The sequence below is a fragment of the Amphiprion ocellaris genome, chromosome 22 (assembly GCF_022539595.1).
Source record: "Amphiprion ocellaris isolate individual 3 ecotype Okinawa chromosome 22, ASM2253959v1, whole genome shotgun sequence".
Classification (NCBI taxonomy): domain Eukaryota; kingdom Metazoa; phylum Chordata; class Actinopteri; family Pomacentridae; genus Amphiprion; species Amphiprion ocellaris.
Window position 1 is genome coordinate 17846482 of NC_072787.1, and position 24757 is coordinate 17871238.

The window sequence follows — 24757 nt, forward strand, 5'->3', positions numbered from 1 at the left end:
AAGAACAGAATATAATCATAAGAAAATAGCTCACTATTTTATCCGGGCCCCTATGTTTTAACCATAAGGCGGTACTGTCAATGCGCACTTTTAAAATAGTAAAAAATAACGAGCTAAATGAAGGATTAGGAGACGCTGTATTGGAAAAATTACTAATAATGGCAACAAGAATTTTCCGAAATCTCCACATCTTCGATTGGTGCCATGACGGGGGCCTGCTGGCGGCTATTTTGGAGGTTAGAGAGCTATATAGCAAATTAGAGCAAATAATGGCTGGATATGAAAACTGTATTTGTGTTCAACATGTGAAGTGATTGCAGACGAGGTTTCTCACTCGCCAGTATTTTTATGTTTTTTAATTGGCTTTGCAGAAACAGCTTTTCCGAATCACATTTGGTGAAAATGTGAAAACTACACATGCACAGTTCTTATAGACATCTGTGCGTCCTGCGCTCCAGTGTTCCAAATGGATTTACGCACAGAATCATGTACTATCACAAACAAAAACATAATATATTTCTGTTCATCCATTTGCGCATTTCATCTCGTCTGGAGAGGGCAGGACCAGCCTCGGTCAGACAAGGGACAAGGATGGGCTTCCATTCTAAAAGCTTCCATTTAAAATTGCATTGTTACATGTACAAATCAATAACTGAGCAAATCCTCCTAAAGAATATGGTGTGGCTTCACTAAATCCAAAGCACCAAAATAACCGATATGGAGCAATGCAATATACCAATACAACCTCTAAGCCTGAGAAAAAAACTGCCAGACATAATAATGAAATTAATAATAAGACAATGCTTATAAAATCCTTTCTATCAGATTCATATATACAGGCAAATGCTTGGCCGTATTTTTAAATTTAAAAAATATATGCTAATCATTTGTAGTGCCAAAGCACTATTTTAACCCTTGATCAACCAGTATAAAGTGTCCTAGAAAATATATTTTTTCCAGAAAAGAACCAGAAGGTCTCGCTAACATGTCAAACCACAGGAATCCTCAGTGCGTAAAGCAGCAACAGCAATGATCGAGATGGAGTTTCAACTAAAAACAGAGAACGATACTTATTTTGTCTTTTCATCAGTGTAATCCAAAACAAGCCAGAGAGACCATGCTGAATCAAAACCTCACAATAGTAGGGATTATGGGCTTGTAAAGTAATACACTGCAAAAAATAAAGCATATGGTCCAGATTGGAGTCTATTAAAAGGCTGTTTTTCGTCTAAAAAAACGCATCAGAGTGAGATGAGTTCTTTTAACGCTGTTGTTTGGCAAATTTTCTAAAAGACTCCTGAGTCGACCTCGCTTTAAAGTCACATTCTCTGTTTAAAAACATAAAAAAGCTCCTCTAATATGCAATCCAGTGAAATCTGTGGATGCTCTTAGACGTTAAATAAAGAAATAAAAATCAGATTTTATGGCTTAATAGTAGATTGGTTGGTGTGTTAAAATACGTACTTTTTGTAGTGCACAAAGGCTCGTATTAAAATTCAGAGTCTGAAATGGTGTCATTTCCTCCAGACATCCCTGTTTTGCTGGGAGGTTAGAGGCCAAGCCCAGGCGGTAGCGGCCTGTCTGTGGATCCATTGTCTGCTGCTTATTTAGCGCTCAACATTAATCTGCGCTTCCCCTCACAAGTGAGAAACAATCGCAGCATGAGAGTGGCCTGTCTAATTACATCTTTCACTCCCAACTTTCACTGTTTGGACTGGGCCCTTTGTGGTGGGGACATGAGAGACAGGAGCACAGGCTGTTGTTCAGGTAGGTTTGGGATGAAAAAAAATGTCAAAAGATATTGTTAATAAAAAAATGTTCATTTGTGAGAATGCTGGTGTTTTAAATAAACTACTTAAAGTTCCTCTAAAGCTTGTGGTGTAGCTGTAGGTAGATTCTTGTGAAAATGAGTTGACCCGTTTAACACGAACCCAGATGAACTAAAAAAAAAAAAAAAAAAAAAAGCATTTAACTCTTCAACGTAATTGCTTTGCAATTTGGACAAAGCCTGTATTTAACAAGTGAAAAGTCAAGAATATGATGTTTCCCGGAGGACAAAACCTGTCTTAGACAAAACGAGCTTAAATTACAGGCTTTGGCGTGCCACAAATACAAATTTAAACAGTTTTGGATATTGCCTCTGAGCCAGCCTGTACACGTGTGTCCAAAAAACACAAGCACAGTTCAAACAAAACTAATACTTTCATATCATGGCGACTAACCGGCCTGTGATGCCCAAATAATCACATTATACAAGAAAATGGGTTATGCGCCCAGAATTAATTTTGGAAACGTGGCTCTAAAACGCCTCCACTCCACAGAAAACTGCAGGAAAAGACAATGCATGTTTCTAAAAAAATAGATTTTAAAGAGAAAGTCAGCTGATTTTCGAACTCAATTGTTCAAAGGCTCCTCACTCAGTCTCAGTCTGGCTGCTCCTCAGGTCTTCCACGGATCCCCCCTCAGTTTTTACGCGCAGCCCCGGCTCAAAAGCCAGAGGAGAACCGGCTGAGCCATCCCCGCCGGCCGGTGGCGTCCTGGGAGGAGAAACACAAACTTAGTGCTGGTCAGCAAAGTTACTCAAAGTTTTGTCTTTGGCGCGACTCTGTATCCCGAGCACCGCGCACAAAACAGTTTGTTTGCATCACTGATTTCTTTTAAAGGGATATGGACCCAGTTCTTGGTCGACCGCAGCGTCACGACAGGCGAACGTGAGAACATCAAAAATACTTAACACATCTCTGCGCGTTTGAAATCAGACAGGGGAGACTCTTTTGGTTGTCACGTTTTTAGTTTTTCATGTGCTTTGCTGCCAAAATTATGAGGCGACTGGAAGCAACATGACACATCAGACCAATCCTGCAAATCAGAGTGGGGAAATTGCACAGTATTTTAAACACGAATGTGCTGTTGCTATGGGTTATAAATAGATAAATGTTTGGAGATTAAATTGCATTTTCTAGAAAACACACTTACTCCACCTTTAGGTCAAAATGTGAGCATGGAGACATCCAGAAATACTGTTTTGCGCATTTAACCTTGGCCAGGACGAACTGATTTTAAGTTACTCTCAGTCGAGTTGACCTTACAGGTGTTTTTAACAACGTTTAATACGTAAAAACTATGAGATGTGTGCAACAAATAGTCGCTCACTCATTTCAGTGATGCGTAAAGGTGATATTTCAACACATGTTGGGGTTTTTATATGACGAATCCCCAAATAGTAAAGCCAGTGACCTTATTTTGATAGAAATGTGTCTTATTTTGCTTCACTTGAGCAGAATTTCAGCTGTTTTCGTGTTGAATTAAACTGTAGGTGTGCGTAAAAGTGTTCAGAATTAAAGTTCCTCTCGCCAAGATGCATTCTAGTGCTTTAAAATATCGTGAAAATGTGCTTGTCCTCGTGTTATTGGGAATCCCTGCCTGCCCTGCAAGCAAGGAACCCCGGGGGTCCCCGCAGCTCACTGACAACCGATGCTTCAATCTCCTTTTGTTTTAATAAACTCAACAAACTCAAGTGCATCGTGTTATTTTTTCATTTCAAAACTCCCCGAAAAATATAATAAGTCACGGGTTCATAAACACAGATGAATTTTTGGGGAGTATCTGGGCACATGCATTGGATTTAAATTAGGCTTCTTCTCCGTGAGTCCAGGACTCTTTCTTTACCAAGGCGAGGATGGGCGTTTGTAGACTGCGCTGGAGTCTGCGTCACGTGGCCTGGTTTCTGCCATCCTATTGGTCCAAGGCACGTGTCTGGGAGGACGGTGGGAAAACGTCACTCGGGGGGCTCGTATTGAAAATAAGAACAAAACTCCAGAGTGAGAGTATTAGAGCATCAGTTTAGGAGCCTCTTTATTTACCCTTAGTTTAGTTTAGGTGTAGGCATTACTGGGCACGCTGAAATCGGATAACACTAAATTGGACGGTGCGCAAATGGCAAATGTTTTAGCTCTGCGGTGGCAGTTGTAACCCGAGATTGAGGGAATATATGTCAAAAAGTATGCTTTTCTCAGAGGACACTATCGCAAGGCTTTGCATGGTGTCCAAGGCACTCACTAGAATCTGAGTTTTATTTTTTATTTATTTTAGTCGTGCAGTTTTCTGCGATCTCGTTTCCCCCGAAGTTCTTTTGCGAATTTTATTGCAGCGGAGAGAGCGATAAAGGGGTTAAAGAGAGTAAAGCGGGGAAAGTGAATCAGTATGGAAGAAAATGATCACGGCAACAGAGATGTGGTGGAGCGGCAGGAGTCGGCGGATGAGTCCAACAGAGCCATCCTTCCACTGCTACAGGCGCCGGGGAACCTGCAGATCCCTCACCGGGTCACCAATTTCTTCATCGACAACATCTTGCGGCCGGATTTCGGCCGGAAAAAGGACGGGGGCGCAAACCGCGAAGAGAGTAGCCTGGCATCGTCGCGGGAGAGCCACAACAGCCCCGCCGCGCCACAGACCGAGCCGGTGGGGAGCACGGTGCCGGCAGAGGGGACCTCCACTCCGCACACGGTTACCGGGGCCAAGAAGCCCGCTATAGCCGCCGAGGAGCCCCTGAAACCCCGCGGGGAGAATGGAGACCAGTGCCTAAGCTCAGACTCAGACAGTTCCCAAGCCAGCTCAAACCCAGCCGCGACTCAGCCCATGCTGTGGCCAGCCTGGGTCTACTGCACCAGATACTCGGACAGGCCTTCTTCAGGTTGGTGGCACCGTGCATGCGTTTTTACTCTATCGTATTCTCGGTAACCTGAAATACCCCGTAACACTGACCCCGGATGCCTTGACCGACTTCTCGCTAAGAAGAGTAGAGCGAACCGTGCTGTGCAGCGCCGAACGAGAATTGACAAAAAAAATAAATAAATCGGTTCTGCAAATTTTCAAAAACATAAAAAATAAAAAATTAACGCAGCGCACAAATCTAAAGGTAGAACTGCAGGGACAACGTGCCATTGAGCAGCGAAAAAAACACCCCATAGAAATGAAATTTTTAAAACTAGCTTTTTGGTGAGGGTGGGCCTTTTTAAAATGCAAACGAGAGGGGGGTAATTATTCCTTTTAAGGAGTAAATCGTTTTAAAATCCTTGTATTTTAAACTCTGAACAAAATACATAAAAACGAGCAATTTTTGGAACCATTACGCACGGATTTCTCCTCACTGAAACGCTCCCATTCAGGCAGTCTTCAAGCTTATTTCCTCGGGTTATGAATATGATAATACTGGGGTCCTACATATAGTAAACATAAGCGCGTTGTTAGGCTGCTGTCTATCAGAGAACCTGCAAATTAATATTCAGTGCACTTGTCACAGCTGTTTTTGCTCCATAAAAGCGTTTCAGGAGTTGTGTTTGGGATGAATTAAATATGCACGTGTTTTCACAATGATCGGCTCCATGCATTTGCTGGCCAGTGGTGGGGATTCTGGAAGCAGTATTAATCTTAATGTGTAAGAAAACGTACAATACAGCTCCTCATCCAGCAGCCAGGTTAATATCCAGCGTATTTTTCTTAGTGTCTGTAAAAAAAGTGGAGCACAACTTGTTCTCATGCGTTATGTAACGCTATATAGAGTGGAGTAGGCGACTACTACGAGTTGTAGAGCTGCAGTTTTTATATGGGCTGCTTGAGAAGAAGGAGAAAAAAAAGACATACACATCCACGCTGATTCATGAAGCCGGATTGTGTCGTTTCATGAATGTTTTCCACACTGTTTGGAGGAGGGGACCGAACACTTAGCCCATAGCTCCACCAAATAGGCCTCCATCCAGATGGAAAATTAATGTGTATCTAATGTGTGCTGCTCAGATTCTGTTCACGTTTGTCCATTGAGAGGCTTTTCAAGTGGCCCACAAAAACTAAAATGCAAAGTAGCTGCACTGAAATTGATCCTGTTTTTCCAACTAACCTGCAAAAAAGAAAAAAAACAAGGGGGCTGAGTTCTGTCAGCGATGCTTTTTCCAGTGTTGTCTCATTGGCTAATAATTCCTTATTACTAGAGACAGTGTCAGTGTGTGTTCGGTACGTGTGTATGATGCGTGTGTGTCAATGTGCGTGTGTGTAAGCGAGGCAGGGGGATGGAAATGGTGAGAAAGAGGAGGTTTTGCTTTTTGGATAGTATTTTTTAGTGGACGTGTTAACATTTTACAATCATTCCTTTTATTTTCTTGCAAGGTTCTGAATAAAACTTATTTTCACGATTTTTTTTAGTATGCAAAAAGTAGCTGTAACATAAATAGCTATTTATTTACAGTGCAAACTTATGTGTGGGGATTAAAATAAGTTTTTGAATTCTGCGTTCTTGTAAAATACACTTTACGCACGTGTTTTGGACGCATTTGAAGGCACTACTATGGATGCAAAGCAGCAGAATAGTAAACTGTACACGTTTTAGTGCTGGATTTTAATAGGAAAAAATACATATCAATTAGAATTTGTGTATCGGGTTGTTTGTAAGACATTTGATTGGTTAGTGGCCACGAAAAAATGTCGTTTTTATTCATTTTTTGTGTGCTCATGATCATGTTTTGATACTGACAAACCAATGTATGCGTGTCTTGTGAACCCCACCTCCCCCAATTCCCAACATTACAGGGCCAAGATCTCGCAAACCAAAGAAGAAAACGACCAGCAAAGAGGACAAGCGACCACGGACGGCCTTCACAGCAGAACAGCTGCAAAGACTAAAATCGGAGTTTCAGACAAATCGGTATCTGACGGAGCAGAGGCGACAGAATCTGGCGCAGGAACTGGGCCTGAACGAATCCCAGATCAAGATCTGGTTTCAGAACAAGAGGGCCAAAATCAAGAAGGCCAGCGGCAGTAAGAACTCTCTGGCCTTGCACCTGATGGCACAGGGACTGTACAATCACGCCACCATCACGTCGAAAGACGAAAAATCAGACAGCGATTGATTTCCAGAGAAGTAACAGCAGCCTCCTGACGAAAAAGAACCTATAGTAATCCTATGATAGATTTTTATAGAGATATCACAGAAAAAAAACTCTACTTACAGGAATATTTAAGGATGCCACAGCAGATAAAATACCACTATTACTCAGTGCTGACTCACACAGTTGGTTCAGGACACCATAAGAAATAAAAATAGTCCAAAAGGAACAATAGGTCACTACTACGAAGAGTCCCTACAGGAACTTTTAATGACACCATAGGTCTCTATAGATTCCTATGGGAATATTATAGCGATTTTTCGTTATATGGGAGGTTTAATCAAGCCTACAATGCAATAATTTCATCGAATAAAGGGCCAGTGTATAGAGTATACCAGCATAAATTGTTTAAAAAAATAATAGAGAGATATTTCTGCAATATCACGTCTATAAAAGATGTTGTATAAAGGTATGTTTTCATTGTTTGTTGTCCCCGCCCCCCCAGGAGGTACAAATGCTTACACCCTTCATTTTTATATACCGTAGGATTACTGCTATCCATGATTGTCATCATTATACATTTAACTAACTGGCATTTGACGTTTCGATCTGTCAGTGAAGTGAACAAACTTAAGTCCAAAGAATATTTTTCTGCTGCATCCAGGCTACTGTGAATTTAAATAAATGCTAACAACGGTTTTTATTTCCATGCTTGTTGGTTTTCTTGGTTTGTGTTTGCTGTAAAATGGATAGAAGGTGGTGTTGCGTGCAGTTACAGGACTAATTGGGCAGACGATGAATTTTGATACCTTTGTGTTTTTTGGGTTTTTAATTCACAGCAACAGTTTGGTAAAGGTGATCGAGAGAGGATAGGGATTTTTTTTCTAACACGCCACTTAACTAAAATGCTAAGTTAGGCCTTGCTTCTATGTTTGTGGTCGTCTCATAGCCTTTAAACAAATATGTGCGTATTCCCTTCGTTATACCAATGCATCAGTGCAGCTATTATAGTTTTAAATAGCAATATAAATCATTTTTTGTAGCTAAATGAAGGCTATAATGCTGCCTATTAAGTCACAGAAACAACTCTGTAGCATAAAGACAATGATGACAACCATTTTGCGCACTCTTTGAGTATAGACTTTAAATGCAGGTTATTGGATGTTCTTGTTAAATCTTTCTCTATATACATTTTTATTACATATCCATATATCATAAAAAGAAGGCAAATCCGTCCGTGACTGTATTACAAATGTTGGAAATCTCTTATCGTTGTTGAAAGGACTTCATATGTGTATTTATATAGATTATATTGAGAAAAAAATCTATCCAATGACCAGTGTTGCTTTAGAGTAGATATCTGAGGTGTTTACACTGCTTGTTTATCTTGCAATAACTTCTTTTTGTTTTCTTTTTTTGTGAATGAAAAATTGTTTATGGGGCCTTTGCATGAAAGCTGCAATTTGTTGTACTTGGGCAAATAACTGTGTTTATAAACTTTGGTCATTACCTACGAAAGTATGATCGAGCTAAGTTTTAGACTGTATCCATACCAAATTGTGGACTTTTTGCCTTTCAAAGTGTTTTTGTTGTGTATCTGCAAAAAGTGTGTGTGAATTAAAATCCACCAAACAGAAACACACTTTGCCTTAAAGTTCAAGTGTGAACTTTTTATGAAACAGAACTGTGCCGAATCAGAGAAGCAGTATTACTTCAAATGCAGACTACTCAAGTTTAATGCCTTTATGAAAACTGCTGGTACGACATTATGAATTTACTCATCAGCGTATATCTATCTATATATGAACATGTTTAAATGAAATTACAACACAGAGTTGTAGAATACAATGCTATTTTTTATTTTATGTTGGAAGTATTCTTTGGTATAAATGTACATAATTTGTATCATGTATTAATTGTGTAATTAACTGCCTCCTGAAAACTGCAAAAGAAGAGTAAATAAACCTTGAAGATTATACACAAACAAGTTTCTGAAATCTGTATGTGCAGCAAAGAGTTTCTATGTTGCTCCAAAACACAGAAGAAAGAACTGAAGCCTGACTAAAGCAGTAAATCAGACTTAAATCAATGCTGAGCTCCTGCATGCATTAGAATCTTAATCTAAAATAAAATACAATAGAAATGAGATATGCATGCAATAGCAGTTTTAAATAAATGTTGCCAGATATGAAATATTCACAAATGTAGTCACAGACATTATTAATTTGCATAGCATAACAATCCTTTCCATGCAAACATGCACTCCATTCTAAGGGAGCTTCAGAATCAGATTCATGGAGGATCAAGTTCATGGGTTTTGAGATTAAAACATTTGCAAAAGCATCCAAACATTATGCAAGGGAAAGCCTTGAACAATTCCCAGGCATGTTTCCTCAACAATGCCTTATCTGCATTTCCATACTTGCACCACTAGTCTTTGAACGCCATGTCTAACGGCCAGTGACTAGCATTAGAGCAGATAGGGCTGCTCCCAGCACTGTCTTCGAGACGGTCAGTCTTCCTCGCCGCTTCTGAAAAGAGCCTGTGCTTCGATCACAAGGCAGCAATGGGAGTCGAAAGGAGAGAGAGAAGGGAGGGGAGGGGTGAGGGGAAGAGAGAGAGAGAGAGAGCAATGAAGGTCAAAGCCTGTCATGGCTGCAGGTGGCTGGTTCCCCCCCTCCCGCCCCTCAGTAACCCATTCTCCACACACAGCTTTCTCACTCACTAACTCGTACTCTCTCTCTCTGCCTCACACACATATCTCACTATCACTTGGTTTTTATTTTAATCTTGCTTGGCACACACACACACACATCCCATCCCATATTCCATTCATTTGTCTTCACATGCACACACACTCCTGTTGTTTTGATCCTTCATTCAGCGCATCGATAGAAACCTTCATCAAAATATTCACAGGCAAGAGAAACTCCCCGAAGTTCAGATAGGGACACCAATGCATGAACAAAAAGTAAAAGCTGTAAGGCTGCATGGGCACATTCTCCTGGAACAAAAAGGTTTTATCTGAGAAAAATTTCTCTCATCTCTGGAAGTGAAATTCAGGTGGTCAAGTGATCTCAAGTGGTCCTTCGTAAAGCCTCTTAACTGCTACCGAAAGGTGCTGCACTGCGGCCAAAACAGTGCAAATTATGAGTGAACTGGGTAGATAACACTGAGAAATAAAATCTGTCTGGAATAGGATGCAGAAAGTGTCAAAAAATGCATCGGATAAAAGTTATTTTCCAGAGTATTCCAGAGAGTTCTCATGCTGTAAAAATGGAAGTGAGTGCAGGACACATCAGGAAAGTATCAATGTCTACCTCCACACACAAAAGGGCCCCATCCTGCTATGACCTCTCCTACCATCCTCCCCCTCCCCTACTGTGTCATTTACCCACAGTTTCTAAATGCTTCCTCCAGCCAGAGTGGAATCTGCTCAGAGGTGCCTGGGCTTTGTGGCGGAAACATAATTAAAGTGGTGAAAGATGTAAAAGGTGAAGAATGGGGATGACATCAGGCCAATTTCACACTTGGCACTCGAATGGCTAGGTCCAAGCCAGGACTCTTGCCTCGCAACACAGATCAAAGCCCACTGTCACCGCACCAGTGCAGGAAAAAAAAGAGGCAAAAGGACACCTAACTATGCTAATCCCCAGGACGAATATATTTTAATCTTGTTAGAATACAAGTTAATGCCGTGGCTCAGTGGCTGAACTTTTTTGGCAAGAATGAGAGGTGGACAGAACTACTTTTACCTTTTCTACATGAGGTGCCTCTGTCTGGCACCAGATAAACAGTCAGAGTCTGAACAAACTTTCTTTTGGACAAACTCGGTGTATTATCAAGCCACATACTGTACAGGCAGCAGTTAGCAGCCGCAAGCCAATGAAAGGCAAAGCAACAGTTTTCATTAAGAACAGCGATGGAGGAAAAAAAATAAAAATCAACCCCAGTGGCTGTGTCAGTGACCCCGTCTGCATCCCCACTAGGGCACCGAACATGCAAAGGAAATGAGTATTTTGTGGACTGGTTTGTCCCCTCTCACATTGAGCCCTCCTTTCTCAAAAGCACCTTGGTAACCCTTGATCTCTCATGTATGGAAGTCAGGGCACTGGGGCCTGCAGAAGTTGACTAGGCAGACAATAGCAAGCGGATGCTTTCTGGAAAAGTCACACCCAGGCAACTCTCATTTCACACACCGTGTTTGAGTGACCCTTGAAAAAAGATGCTCGACTTTTAAGCAAAGATTCTTTTTGTTCACTTTAAGAAATTCAGGGAAGAAAAAAAAACATCCATGCACCTTTTCCCATGTAGCCACCACACTTGATTTCTTGAGAGATGTTTTCTGCTCAGTGTGACTGAAGTGTGTATAATACGAAACACTGCGTTAAATCTCAAAGAGCTGTTTAGAACTTGGTTTGAGCAGCAGTGCTTTTGCTGTACATTGGTTGATTCATGGATGCGTTACAAAAAGGTTTAAGTTTTTTTTTTTTAGCAAAACATAATTATAGGAGAGAAAACTATAGGACATATTTATTAATAAAAGTTGAAAGTTTGCTTTAGCTGATGAAAACTCAGCTTATATTACAATTGATATGATTACACAGGTTGCATCAATTCTTTCAGAGGCAAGTTCAATCATTGCCGACTGCATCTGGTTTAACACTTACTACAGCTTTGGTAAAACTGTTTGGTGTCTCACTGAAAGCAGAGGCAAGAGATCAAAACAAGCATTTTAGAAACTTTAAAAGCTAACTTTCAAAATTATGTCTTGATAAGATCATCATCTTGGTGACAAGTGGAAACAGAAATCTTTCATAGAACAAAACAATTCATATTTATTTTTAACCCACAAAACAGTGACATATTTTGACAATTTCTATATTTACATTCACAGTTAAGCTTAATTTCATTACTGAATAACATTCTATCTACATTTTACTATTGGATGATTAGTTGTTTGGCCAATAAATACAGAAAGTGCTCAAAAATGTACTAAAAATTTATCCTCAGTTTTGTCCAGCCAAGGCTCTAACACTCAAAGATTTTCATTATTCTTTTGTTCATTCTTCAGTGGTGACAGTAAAAGTTGAATACATAAAATAGATATTATATCACAATTCAAAATTACTTCATACATTTCTGTATCCTATTGCTGGTTTTATTCAGATATTCATCCAACAAGGAACGCCCAGGGGTGGATAACATTTTCTATACCTTTCTTCGTCTAATCACATTATCTGTGGATCAAGCTCAAGTACTGTAACACCAGGGATTGATTTACAGTCCTGGTAATGTTCAGCTATTTGGCAAAATATTCTGTATTATGGTTATCCTAATCGAGGTTTTCTCGATTTCCGGTTTCAATTTTCTAGGTAGCAAAATTATATTTGAAATTTTATTGGCGCCTCCCTCGATTTTTTCCCTTAGATATAACTAAAATCTGAGTCAAAATAGTTACACGCAACAAAACAGAACAGATTTAATAAATAGATATATGCAACAAAACAAAACCTTTCCAATAAACATGATTTAAAAAGAATTTGTGGTGACATAGAATGACAGACACACTACTTTTCTCTGACATCTTTTTCAAAGTCTTAACCTGGGATTGAGTGTTTTATGCTGCATGTAATTCACTGTCGTAAACAATGCTGAATATCTGCCAAAATCAGTGCTCAGTGTATGTTTCAGACAGGTTTGTAACAATATCACAAAGGCAAGAGTAGATCATTCAATACCCTGGTGGGACACAAATGCACACAAAGCTATCAAAGGTATCAGTTTGCAATGTGATATGCTCCATTATAATTTCATAATTCATAAGTTTAGGGAGTCTGTGCAACAAAAAAACAAATCTATTGAACAGAAACAGTCAAGTTGGTTGTCTTTCTTGATATTTCTTAAAAATGCCTCCTACATTCGTCTTCTACATACTAAATAAAGATGTACAATGTACAGTCATGCCAGTTCTGGCCTGTTTTACTGAGTTTGTGTTGCTTGCTGACACATAGCTAGACAGGGTCAAGGATACATCTGACTCACCTCAGGCCCCCTGCTTTCCCCGAGGACTGGCCTGTCACTCACTTTGTGGTTACGGATCATAGCTGACAGAGGCACAAAGTGAGAGCTCGATGCTGCATCAACAGTAGCAACATCATCACCAAAACCCATCCTTAGCATGACATCTTCCTCCTAGTCCACCACCAGCTCTCTACGCTGTGGAAAAGAAGGAAAAAAAACACATTCAGACCAAGAGCCAATAATAAAGTGTCATTCATTGTGAGTAGGAAGAGCTAAAAATAAAAAAAATGTGGACATTTGCCTTAAAATTCTGCACGGCACAGTTTGGATGTGGAATGCTTTACAATAGAGCTGTTAAGAAGTGGCAGTCAGTCCTGCAAAGGTTTAAAATGATTGGGTGTAATACTTAATTTCAGCCAGTTTATTGAGACTGGATACACACATCTACGCTCTGTGAGCCATTTTAAAAGGGTCTCGAGCTCATTGTAACAGCGTTAGGTTGGTGTAGCGTATAGCCTTTAATTGGTATTAGTTAGATGACATAATAAGCCACATGCATAAAGCTGTTTGACTAAGAGCAAAGGGTTTCAATAATGACTCATCACAGTACTTTGTCCTTTCTACATTAAAAATGAATATGGTCACTAAAAATACTGTACTGCATCACTTCAGAATACAAATGATGCTGCAACCAGTGCGGACAACCCAAACTAAGACATCTGACAACTACAACACATATACATTATATGAATAATTCAGCTTTTGTTCACATATCAGATGACACAGAGCAGAGAAGTCTGAAAGGCACTTGTGATAATCAGCAAGCGCCTGTAAGCCATCGTGCCAACCTGCAACCAATAATTTTGAGAATAAAATGGCAGCCCGCCAAAGATCTGGGTGAAGAGTTCAAAAAATGTTAACATTTTCCATTATAGTGTAGTAAGGGTAACGTTGAAGACCAAAATGCATATATTTTTCAATAGATGTTTTTTTTTTGTCTACATTTCTATTACGAAAATAGCAAACCTATTACCGCCAGTCATTCCAGAATACATTTCCGTTTTGAAAACTAAACTATAATATTTGAAGAAGATTTAAATAGAGTTTTATATCTGGACAAATTACGGCTAAAAATACAGCACTATCTTGAACTGCTGTAGTTGGATAAATCTGTGACAAAGGGGTTAACTACTCACTGATTTCAGCACTATGTACCTGTCTAGACTGTTTTAGATTCAACACTGTACTCAGGCGGCCGAATACACCAAAAATAATAATCTTGGTTTGAGTTGGCATACGAGGCGAGCTACAGCTCAGTCGACCGTGCCTTCGCTCACAGTGGTAGGCGTTGCCCTGTTTCTCCCTCTCACTCATTTTGCTGCATGCTGCCATTTTAACTGTTCCTGAGTGGCAGGCGAGAGGGCGGGGTTGGTAGAGGCGGCCATGATGGTGGAATCACTACACCCACTCCTGAAGAACAGCCTCAACATCAAAGCCAATCCACACATTAGGCTACGTTTTGGCTCAGACCAAAACCAAGGGCTGAAGGTACAGGATGAAATGTCACGTGTGATAAACAACAATATCAGCAACATCTCTCTGTGTGCGGGGCGAAACATTTCTATTAGAGAATAACTCTAATTATGCTTTCAATCATTTGAAAACAGAAATATTCATCCTTACTATTTGTACAGACTTCTATAACAATTGTAGAGTCATTTGATTGGTGATATTTTCCTTCAAAAAGCTACGCAAACATCACTACTGAATTTCAGTGTTTGTGTTTGCTTTGGTTCTTTGAATCAGGGCTTACAATTCAAACATTTTCATAAAATATATGTAGAGAAAAAAAGGTGCTGCTTATTACTTCCATCTGCCTAAATATACAATCACAATTTCATGAAGATAAAACAGAATTAAAGAGAATATAACTATGTCCTCCCAAACAGAAAAGCCGTTTCTGGCTAAATAAGACAACACAAAACAGCCCATAAAGACAAGTATTACTCAGCATTTGTTAAAAAATACTGAGTGCAATAAAGAATATTCTTCTTGGTTTTACCTCCTAGTTGCTGGTTAAGTGAATCCTTTGAAAGATAACAGATCAAATTTAGAGATTACTTACTGTGCATGAGAAATAAAATGTCCCAAAACGTATCCAATTAAAAAAAATTACCACAACACAACTGCCCAACTGAAATATGACACGATACAATTATTTAAAAATAAAATAAGTTTTGCCAATAAATTCATGCCCGTGGTCGCTCAAAGCGGATTGTGCATTATGTGGGTCATATCCCTACTCCGCCTCATTTCCCCACCTCCAATCCCGAAAATTAAAAAGAAAAAAATGTCTTCCTTGGATGACCAAAGTAGATCCTAACCAACTACATTTGAGGTCAAAGTTCATCAGGTCCCCTTGGCAACACCAAGGCAACAAGCTACAACAGTGTCTAGACAGGTCATGGTACCCCCCCATGCCCAAACCAACCCACCACCCCCTGGGTTCTTCCGGAAGGAGGTGTCAGCGGCAGCCAAGGACAGGGTAAACAGGGCAGGAGGGGGGTGGCCTTTGGTCCTCATGAGGTCGGATCAGCACCTCCACTCTTCACTGATCAAAGATGAGGATCCTCCATGCCAGGGCCTTGGTCAAAGGGGGCAGGGTTAGGAGATGAACTCTGTGTTTCTGTAATCTAGACGTGTCCAGACCCGATTGTCTTCTTTCACGGCCCAAAATGGACCCTTCCGGTGCTGCTGATTACATTAGGGAGGACAACCTCTTTTCACAGGAGCACCCAGACAAAAGAGGCGCTTCCGTGCCCCTCGCCATCTGGTCCCAAAATAACAGAAAAGGTCCCAGAGAGAGAGAGAGAGAGAGAGAGAGAGAGAGAGAAAAAGCCCAGCCAGCACACAGCCTTAAATGAAAAGAACGTTGTTTGAATAGATGGGATGGCTGGACAGATAAGCAAACATACAGTAAAGCCTCGCATTTACGCAGAGATTGGAACCCAATCTACATCAGCAAATAAAGCAGTGTACATGGGCTCTGATGAGTAGGCCTGCAAATGGAATTCTGCTGTGCACCAAATAGAGAACTGTGCCACACATACATCATTATTATGGCAAGCCATCAATGCCCAGAGGCTCTTCATCAGTTTAAACTAATCTATGTTGTACCGCAGTGGACCACGTGGATAGATTTGTGATGGAAATGAGATTAAAAGCACTAAAATATGTGATCTGAGTTTCTAATACAATACGGTCGATAGAAATTGAGCTAAATAATTGAAAACATGGTACATTAGGCATAACTGCGACTAAAAAAGCCAATGTATGAGGTAGCCAAAAGGATTTTCAACACATTAGGTTGATTGCCAATTGATTTGCAATCTCAGTTACTGAGCACTGTATGTCTGTTATATCCCTGGTGGTTAGTGTTCAATTGTACGCCCAGTAGTCTTTTTCAGTGCTGCTTTTCTGTTTTGCACATGCTATTATGAGTTTTGACTATTCGTGTCACAGCTTCACTTATTGCTTTTTTGTTTCTTTTTCACACTGATGCAGCTGTTGTTTGGCCACAGATGATTTGGTCTATTTGCAGCTCAAGTTGCCTTGAAAACTCCCTTAAATCCAAGTGCTGAGCAGCGAAATGCTACTGACTGGCTAGTGCCTAATCTTCAGAGCACTGTGTTAGTGTCATAGTGATACAGTTACATCAGAGATGTGGTTCTTTACGCCATCACCTGTATGTGCAAAGTAAAGAGAACTAAATAATGAAAACGTTACATGTGGATAATCAAAGGAGGATCAAAGGACGTTGCATTGTTTAAGCTATCAGTGCCTTGGACATTGCTAACGCCAAGTTTTGTTTTTTTACATAATGGTTGAAATCTTCTGACATAAGGTGAATCTAAACCATCTAGCAAACTACCAGTTTTAAATTAAAGGCTTAAAACCGCCAATCCCAGGAAATAAACAGTTGAAAAGTCCACATTGCCTTTGTTTACAGCTTATGTCTGATTTAAACTCCAGCACATTTCTGCTCAGAGTGTAATAACGTGGTCTGTTTACTTCAGTGGCCTCTTTGAAAGGTTTACATGTTCAACATGCAGTCATTTTAGGCAAGCTACATGGCACTGTATTGTCACACAATGTATAACCTGGCAGTTTTGGAGCTCTGTTTTTGCTAATGCTGATTATGTGCTCTGCTATGCATGGCCTGTTTTTCTCTCAGTTTAGGTCCACAAGGAAATTTAGTAAATAAACAACCTCATTAGTGGCAAAGGTGATGCTGCCCTTGATCTTGAATGGTTCTGCCAGGAGAAAGGTGAATGTGCAGCATTGACAAGTAAAGTTAGATTGAGCAGTCTGCCCATATGGGACTACCAGCTCTGTTACAAAAACTGGTTCATAACAAAGCACAAAATCTGAATTTAGCCTTTGGCTAGTACAAGTCATGAAGTATGAACCATACCTTCAAAACACATTTTAAACATGTCACAAAATTCTAGGAGGGACAAATCACTGAGATAATTTAAATTTACAGATTCTCTACACAAATCGATATAACCGATTATCAGTCATCTCTGTGCTGACCACAGTCACCGTCATTTCCTCGAATTCTGTCATCACACAACAGGACACAGTTATAGGATATAACCAACTAAACCAAAGAATTGTGCTTTAAATGAATGCACATATTCAATGTTTCAGATAGACCTGTCGTCCTGTCTTCAGTTGTCGGTAAGAGGGATTTAGGAAATCTGATTTAATAGTATTGCCAGTGCAAAATACTACTTTAATGAATCATGAGATATATGCATATTGTTGGTGGAATTAGGACATATCCAAGGTAAATCCCATACACCTAAAGACGAATTTTTATTAACATTTCTTGTTAGTTTTTACTTTTGAACTCCAAAGAAATTCTGTAAAGCTGAATTTAAGAAACAGAATTGCATGTTATTTTAATATCTTTTTAAAATTGCCATCAAGTAAAATATACAGTATCGCAGGTCTTACATGGTGCAAATTTTATATATAGTTAGAGGGTAAACACAGCTATTCGGTGAATCATTTACCAGCTAACTTTTTATTTTCGACAGGTCCTAATTTTCTATATTTTATCATCGGCTTTTTGCTACATTCTTCATTTCCCCCCTTATACAGGAGCTCAATATAAAAGACATCCAGATCCCAAACCTTAGTTTTGCATTTTTAATTGCTATATAAATAAATACGATGAGATAAAACATTATTAATCCCAAAGGAAATTCTTTAAAACAATAAAACAGTAAAAAATAACTAAGAAATACATGAACACAAGCAAATAACAAAGACATTTGGCTACATGCTAAGTGATCCACTTTCAACTTGTCAAAATGGTCAGATGACACAGATACATAAGCTGATTCGTAAAAATGAACTGAATGCGACTGACAGTCTGCTGGTGGGATTTTTGACAGCTATATCCTGAGAGGAGTGGAAATTACCGTAGACTTCAATGTCTTAAAAGACCTACTTCACACATGACAACAAGCTCTTCTCATCCCTGCTGTGATGCAGCAACATCCTGCAAGTACTTTACATGTGATATTTTCATCTGTGTCATTTCTAAAGGAAGTAATTCATATTGAAACAATATAGACAGAATAAACCAGAGCAGGTTTGGTGCTGTGATCTGTCTGCTGTTCATGTGTAAAACTCAAGAGGAATTGAACAGTTTTGTTTTTATTAATACTAAATAATAGGACAAGTTCCAAACTTCAAAGATGTGATTCTGGCATATACAGGTATACCTGCTATATAATGCTAAAACCTGGTTGTACTTGCTTGTTTCAGTTCAGCATCTGACATAAACATGAGTTGGAGAGTCAGTTGCCAGTAATGTAAAAGTGTAATGATGCTGCAACCTTTCACTTGCTTTGGACACTTCAGCCTGAAAGTCAAACCTCTAACACACACACACAAACTCATGTGGTTGACGTTGTTTTTCTTTGCTTTCTCAAAAAGTGCTTTTTGGTCTTGCAATTATTGATAAAAAACAGCCGGAAAAAAAGGCCTATATACAAGGAGAGAATACAAAATTACTGGGCAGCTACAGACAGAATGCTTGTGGAGTTTGCTTTTTATGTGAGCGTGCTGCAAGATGACAGTTATTTCTACATATACAATAGAATCAAGAAAACAATATTACATTAAATGTGTGGGAATCAGATGCACAGTGTGGGTGTTAGCCAATTATTATTCACACAGCATGACAATTTCAGAAAAATCACTAAATGTATTTGAACTTACTGTACCAGTACCAACAGGCTTTCACTCTTCTTATATTCATGAACTACATTGCCTTATTTTTTTGTTCTCCTACATTAAAAAGCTGGCAGGCAGCCTCAGCAAGAACTGAAGCAAACTCTTCATACAGTACTGCACACAATCATGCACCTGCTAACTGTCTATTCCCAAAACAGCTAGCATTGTAGGAAATTATTTTCAACAAAAATGCAAGAAAACCAAAGTTCTTTCACCAACAGATCAAGCTAAAACACCTCTAGGTAATCATATGTGTACAGTACTGCTACAGCACCAAGAAACAAATACAGCATTTCTAGAACTTTCTCTCCAGTGCTCTGACTCTCTAAACTTTCCTACCATCTCAGAGAAGAGAAAACTCTGAGGCGAGTTTTCTCACTGATGCTGTCACTATATCTTTTCTCCACCAATTTCACAAACCTGTGCGTCATCTGCTAATCATTTGTTCATGGTTAAAGCAAATCTAAATAACACCACCATTATAAAGTCCAACCCACCACTGATTCAGTGCATATGTGTCTGTTGGGGGTTGCACATAACTGGCAGACACCATCTCGGTTTCACAACAGTGGGATAAGTGAAGTGAGTGTGACATATAGAGGGCAGGTGGTGCCAGTCAAGTGGAGTACACGAGCGTAGTCCCAATCTGTAGTGCCTTAGCTTCATAATTAGTTATTTTTCTTTAGCAATCTCCAAATTATGTCATCAGGCCTTACAGAGTCCTCATTATTCACTGCAACAAACAAGCTGGAAATAACACTCAATCCTATGGAGACATGAGAAATGCGTTCCTGGGAGGGACTTGAGTCGCTGTGTGAAACCAACAAGAACCAACATGACACCTGGCATTTTACAGCTAAAGTGGGTTGTTGCACACTGCTGAGCACAATGGCGAGACACGCTTCTTAATTGTGCAGGTTCTAGTATATTGAGGGAAAAAAGAAAAAAATAATCACACATATGGTTGTCCACTAAAGGCTTTAAAATCTGAAGATTTTTTTTAAGGAACAGGCATATAAGGGGAAATGGTTTATACAGTTTTAAAAAAGAAACCAAGTCTTGATACTAGTATTTTAAAGAAAGAGCTAAGTCTTAATATCAGTATTCACCTGCAGTAATTACTCAGTTTAATGAAATTAAGTAATTAATTCAATAGCATATAAAGATTTGAAAACATCTGAAAAAAAAATTTAAAAGAAATAGCGAAGTTGGTAAAAAAATTTAACCAAAACATCAAATGACAAAGAAGAGATGAAATGTTTTTAAAAACATGTCTGAAACGGAATAAAATGTATCCAAAGTAAAAAGAGACTAAAAAGGGTGAAATAATGTGCTTAGACCATTCTGAAAGAAGTTTATAGAATACTGAAAGGGATACTTTTTTTTTTTTTAACAGAGCATGCCTTGTAAGCACAAGCTACGTGATATATTTTTGCTCTTTGAGGCAACAATTTTTATTAGTGTTTTTATTAGTGGTGCCTTATTTTAATGTTGGAAGTGTAGAGAAATATTCACATTTTGTTTAGATATGCAGCCTCAGATAGATGTGAACTTAAAAAATGTTGAAAGTATTTTCATTCCTCTAAAATCAATGTTTTTCAGACTGTAAGATACAATTTACTTTACAAAAATCAACTTGAAAACAGTTACGTTAAAGTAATACTTAGCACTACTTACACTAATATGCAAGCTAATATTGCGATTTTTATAAACTGATCATGGGCTCAAGTGTAAATGTTAGGCAAAACTTGAATAAATATCAAAGAGACATAAACAAATCAAAGTTACTAACTTAATTTCACAGTGGACTAAAATGTCACACCAAAATACAAATTTTATTATTCTGTGCAACTGGTTTGTAAAGATACAAGAAGCTGGCACAGTTCTGACTTCAAAAATAGTTTTGGAAAATATATAGTGTAATCACTAATGATATACAGGAATTTAAACAAAATATCAAGATCGAGTTAGGAAACTACCAAGTTCTCTCAGGTGTTGCACTGATATTATTTAGACAAGTGGATCATCAGATTCAGTTGCTAGAACAAACTAAAACACCTAATAAGGACCAACTATAAGTACTAATTCAAAGGTTTCGTTAATGCCTGTTGAACATCAACAAACTCTGCTTAGAATATTTGACTGTTTGGTTAATTGAGGATTTACAAGGTTTGCACAATGATGTTTGGATTTAAACATTAAACATATATGATTATATTAATACAGGATTATATAAGCTAAAAGTTAGTGAAGCAAAGCCCTTGGGAAGTGGTGTGTAACACCTGCACTTTGGAAATCGTGCAGTGTCTGTGCTTTCATAAAAGTATCATGTGCCCTGACTTAAAATCTGTGCAAACATTTTAAAGAGGGTAATTAGTTAACAGTTAAAGGCAGTAATCATCTCTTGATGAAGATAGAAGGACTCAAAGGAAAACAGACAGGAAATGGGCTGGTACCATTCACATCACAGTCGGATTCCAGAGGTTATATGCTAAGTCCTGTTAAGAGCCTCAAAGGGCAAACGCTGAACACTGAGCACTTCTGCGTGAGTGTTTAGAAACACAGCCAGAGTTTAAGCACACAAACATGAAAAATATCAATTTCACATTTGGTTTAACGCTTTCACACTTTGTGTCACTGACACCCAGAGAGAAGGGCTGTGGAAGACAAAACACAGCTCCTGGATAAGGATCATGTTAATGCCTATCAATTAGGATCAAAAAGGGATTAACCGGCATGGTTGCAGCGGTCGGATGGGAGCCCATGCAAAGTCACTGAATACTAGGGGTCACACCCCCGACTTCATTAGGCCTGACCTTTCCACGCCATTGTGTGACTGGAGAGACCCTGCAGTCTGTGGGTGCAGTCTTACCCATCTTAGAAGGCTTGCGGAGAGTCAAATATGAGGCATGCAGAAAAGCTGTTAGAGATCAGTGAAATATGAAATATTCACTTTCAAAGTCCAGGGAGACTTATTAGGTTACTGCAGCTTGGTGCAGGTGGGTATTTACTCATCAACCCCCTCACTCCCTGCAAAGGAAATCATTTTTTTTACACCTAAAAGAGAAGTGAGATTTACTAATTAGTCATGGTGCAGCCTCTCCTCACTATGATGTACCGCAGGGTTGATGAGCTCCGACTCTGCCTTGTTGTCTTAATTCACAAAAGGTCAAATGGCAAAGTGAGAGCAGGTATTCCAGGTGTGTTAAAATAAGCCCCAATTAGGGAAAAATGCAAGCACACCCTCAAGTCTCACATATCCCACTTTGAGGGGGAAACTTTTAGTAAAGCCGCTGAACTGAGAAAATTTTTATTCAAACTAGTAGTAGTATTTCAGACAAGTATTTTTAAAAATATTCATTACATAATTAAAAAAAATAGAATGAGATAGACACATATAAACACAAGCTTGTTGTAAAGATACATTTACACCAAATATTTGGTCAAATAAATACTGGGTTGTCCACATTTATACAAGACCTAATTAACTACCTCTTCTGCTGCTAAACTGAGTTATGTTTTTAGTTTTTGCAATATTAATTTTACAGCAACAATTCAAGCAGGTGAGAGCGTAGACAAAATGTATACAACTTAATAGTTTCTCTTAGATCAATATATAAAGTTAATGCAACAAGTTACACTTTAGTCCAAGCAGCTTTTTGGTTGAAATTTAGAACTGAGTGAACTAGACCTTGATAATATTTTTTACTATATTTAAGTCAACATGGTTCTCAGATCACAATATTACAGTCTAATGCTGTGCTTGGTCATAATAAATTGATTAACATCTTATTAAAATCTGCACAAAGTGAACAAATATCTTTTGTTTTTTCATCATCAGAATGCATTTGTTTTTCTAAATATTAATATCAGCTGCTAAAAACCAATACTGGTCAAGCTCTATACAGTAAGTACTGTATAGTGGTACAAGGGCATGAAAGTTTAGCAGTGTCTGGCATGTGTAAATATCTGGAAAGGAGCAAAGTGGACCTGGGTTAGAGAACTGAAAGTGACCCGTTGCAACCAAAAGCAGCTAGAGTTTTTGTAAGCTTTTCTATATAAGGGAAAACATTGAGATGTTTTAGTTAACAATTACAACATTCCTGTTTTACATGCATGTTCTGAGCCTGCTAGTCTAACGAACAATGCAATCTTCATGAAGCACTATGTAGTGTGATAAATACTTATGTATAACTGTTTTGTCATTAGAAAATAGTAACTTAGACTATTTGTCTTCATTTGCAAGGCCTCGATCCTGCAGCATGTGTTTGCTTTCTGTCTGCTAAGAACTCAGGGAAACTTAAGGGTTAAGTAAATAAGCAGAAGTTCATCTCAGGCCAAAAGTTTCTCCCCAGAAGGTAACATGTTCAGGCTGCTGTTGAGTTTAAGCAAGCATGTGGCTCTGCACTGCAGTCAAACAGTGGTCACCCAGGCCTACAGCCTTCTTTGTACTGTTTATGAGAGTGTTATAGATGAGCACACTCCATTTAAAAGTCAGTGGTGGATTTGCAGTCAAATGAAAACAGGAAGTATTGCTGAAGCTGTCAATGCTACGCAGCTGACTGGGAACGGACATGCTGCATGTGCACATCTTAAGACTGGCTGGATCACAAAGAGTTGTAACGAGGCAGGCAAACACACTCAACACTCCAGTTAACAAAAGCAGGTTATTTACTTACCTTTCACAAAGCTTGAAAGGAACAATGCTTTAACACGACATTTACATTACAGTCACTATGCAATTTCAGGCAGACAGCTTTCTTCTAATGAGGATCTAATATTCATGTGACGTTGATACTGAGGTTTTGGCTGCAGCTAAAATATAAAACCTCTGCTAAGTCAGCAAGTGCTGTGTTGACCGTGATTCTTTTAGTGATAAACAAAGATCTGCTATTGCTAGGCACAGATCTTAGTGTTGACTCAAAACCATTTTCATAAATCACGTTTTCTTTTAGCAGAAAATTAAAAGAAAAATCCACCCGATGTACTAATGTTAATATTAGATTACAAGGCTTCATGAATTCAGCACAAAGAAAACATACTGAACATTATCAACAGAAATAAGATATTGGATCAGTACAAAAAACCCTTAAAAAACCAATACAATCAAAAACACTCGCCACCAAATAAACGATCAGTATTAATTATTATTTAATATAACCACAATTTAAATACTCAGACTGACAACAACTACAATTGTTTCGTTTAAACAAACATTATAGCAGCTGGGAAATGTCTACACTACCTGCTTGCATAAGTTGAACTGAATAGTTTACTATAGAATATAGTCAACTAAACTCCACTTATTTTGTCCCATCTACAAAAGCCAACAGGTTTGAGTGTGTCGAGAAAAAAAAAAAAATCAAAACACTCCGTCTGACATTAACCTATAGTTTTGGTAATTCTGAGCTGCCTGCATGACACCAAAACACATGCATAAACTCAAAAGTTCCTTTCCTCCTTCTGTTTTGTGCAACAGAGCAGAGGCCCAGCTTAATGTTACTGACAGCCACTGTTGTGTTACGTGGCATCAGAACACAGTC

The 24757-nt window shown here is 38.9% G+C and overlaps 1 protein-coding gene and 1 long non-coding RNA gene across 5 annotated transcripts in view; one reads left to right on the forward strand and one right to left on the reverse strand.

Moving 5' to 3' along the window:
* The window catches only part of LOC129348008 (uncharacterized), a 42263-nt gene that overhangs the window by 11410 nt on the left and 6096 nt on the right, over nucleotides 1-24757 (reverse strand). For 2 of the 4 annotated variants that reach the window (XR_008600415.1, XR_008600414.1), the window contains exons 5-6: nucleotides 12924-13097; nucleotides 2418-2537 (exon numbers count right to left, since the gene is read on the reverse strand). This is a non-coding gene — a long non-coding RNA (uncharacterized LOC129348008). Of the gene's footprint in view, nucleotides 1-2417; nucleotides 2538-6962; nucleotides 9426-12923; nucleotides 13098-24757 lie in introns of those variants that run through there. The other 2 variants (XR_008600413.1, XR_008600416.1) reach the window with 2 other exon arrangements.
* en2a (engrailed homeobox 2a) lies at nucleotides 3828-8849 on the forward strand. The gene is made up of 2 exons (XM_023281807.3): nucleotides 3828-4693; nucleotides 6583-8849. The coding sequence occupies exons 1-2, from the start codon at nucleotides 4204-4206 to the stop codon at nucleotides 6900-6902; spliced, it is 810 nt and encodes a 269-aa protein (XP_023137575.1). The 5' UTR covers nucleotides 3828-4203; the 3' UTR covers nucleotides 6903-8849.

Bases quoted from the DNA above. Each gene is read 5' to 3' on its own strand.
- en2a (XM_023281807.3), top strand. From the start codon at position 4,204: ATGGAAGAAAATGATCACGGCAACAGAGATGTGGTGGAGCGGCAGGAG. The intron at 4,694-6,582 runs GTTGGTGGCACC...CCAACATTACAG, and splicing joins CTCGGACAGGCCTTCTTCAG to GGCCAAGATCTCGCAAACCA.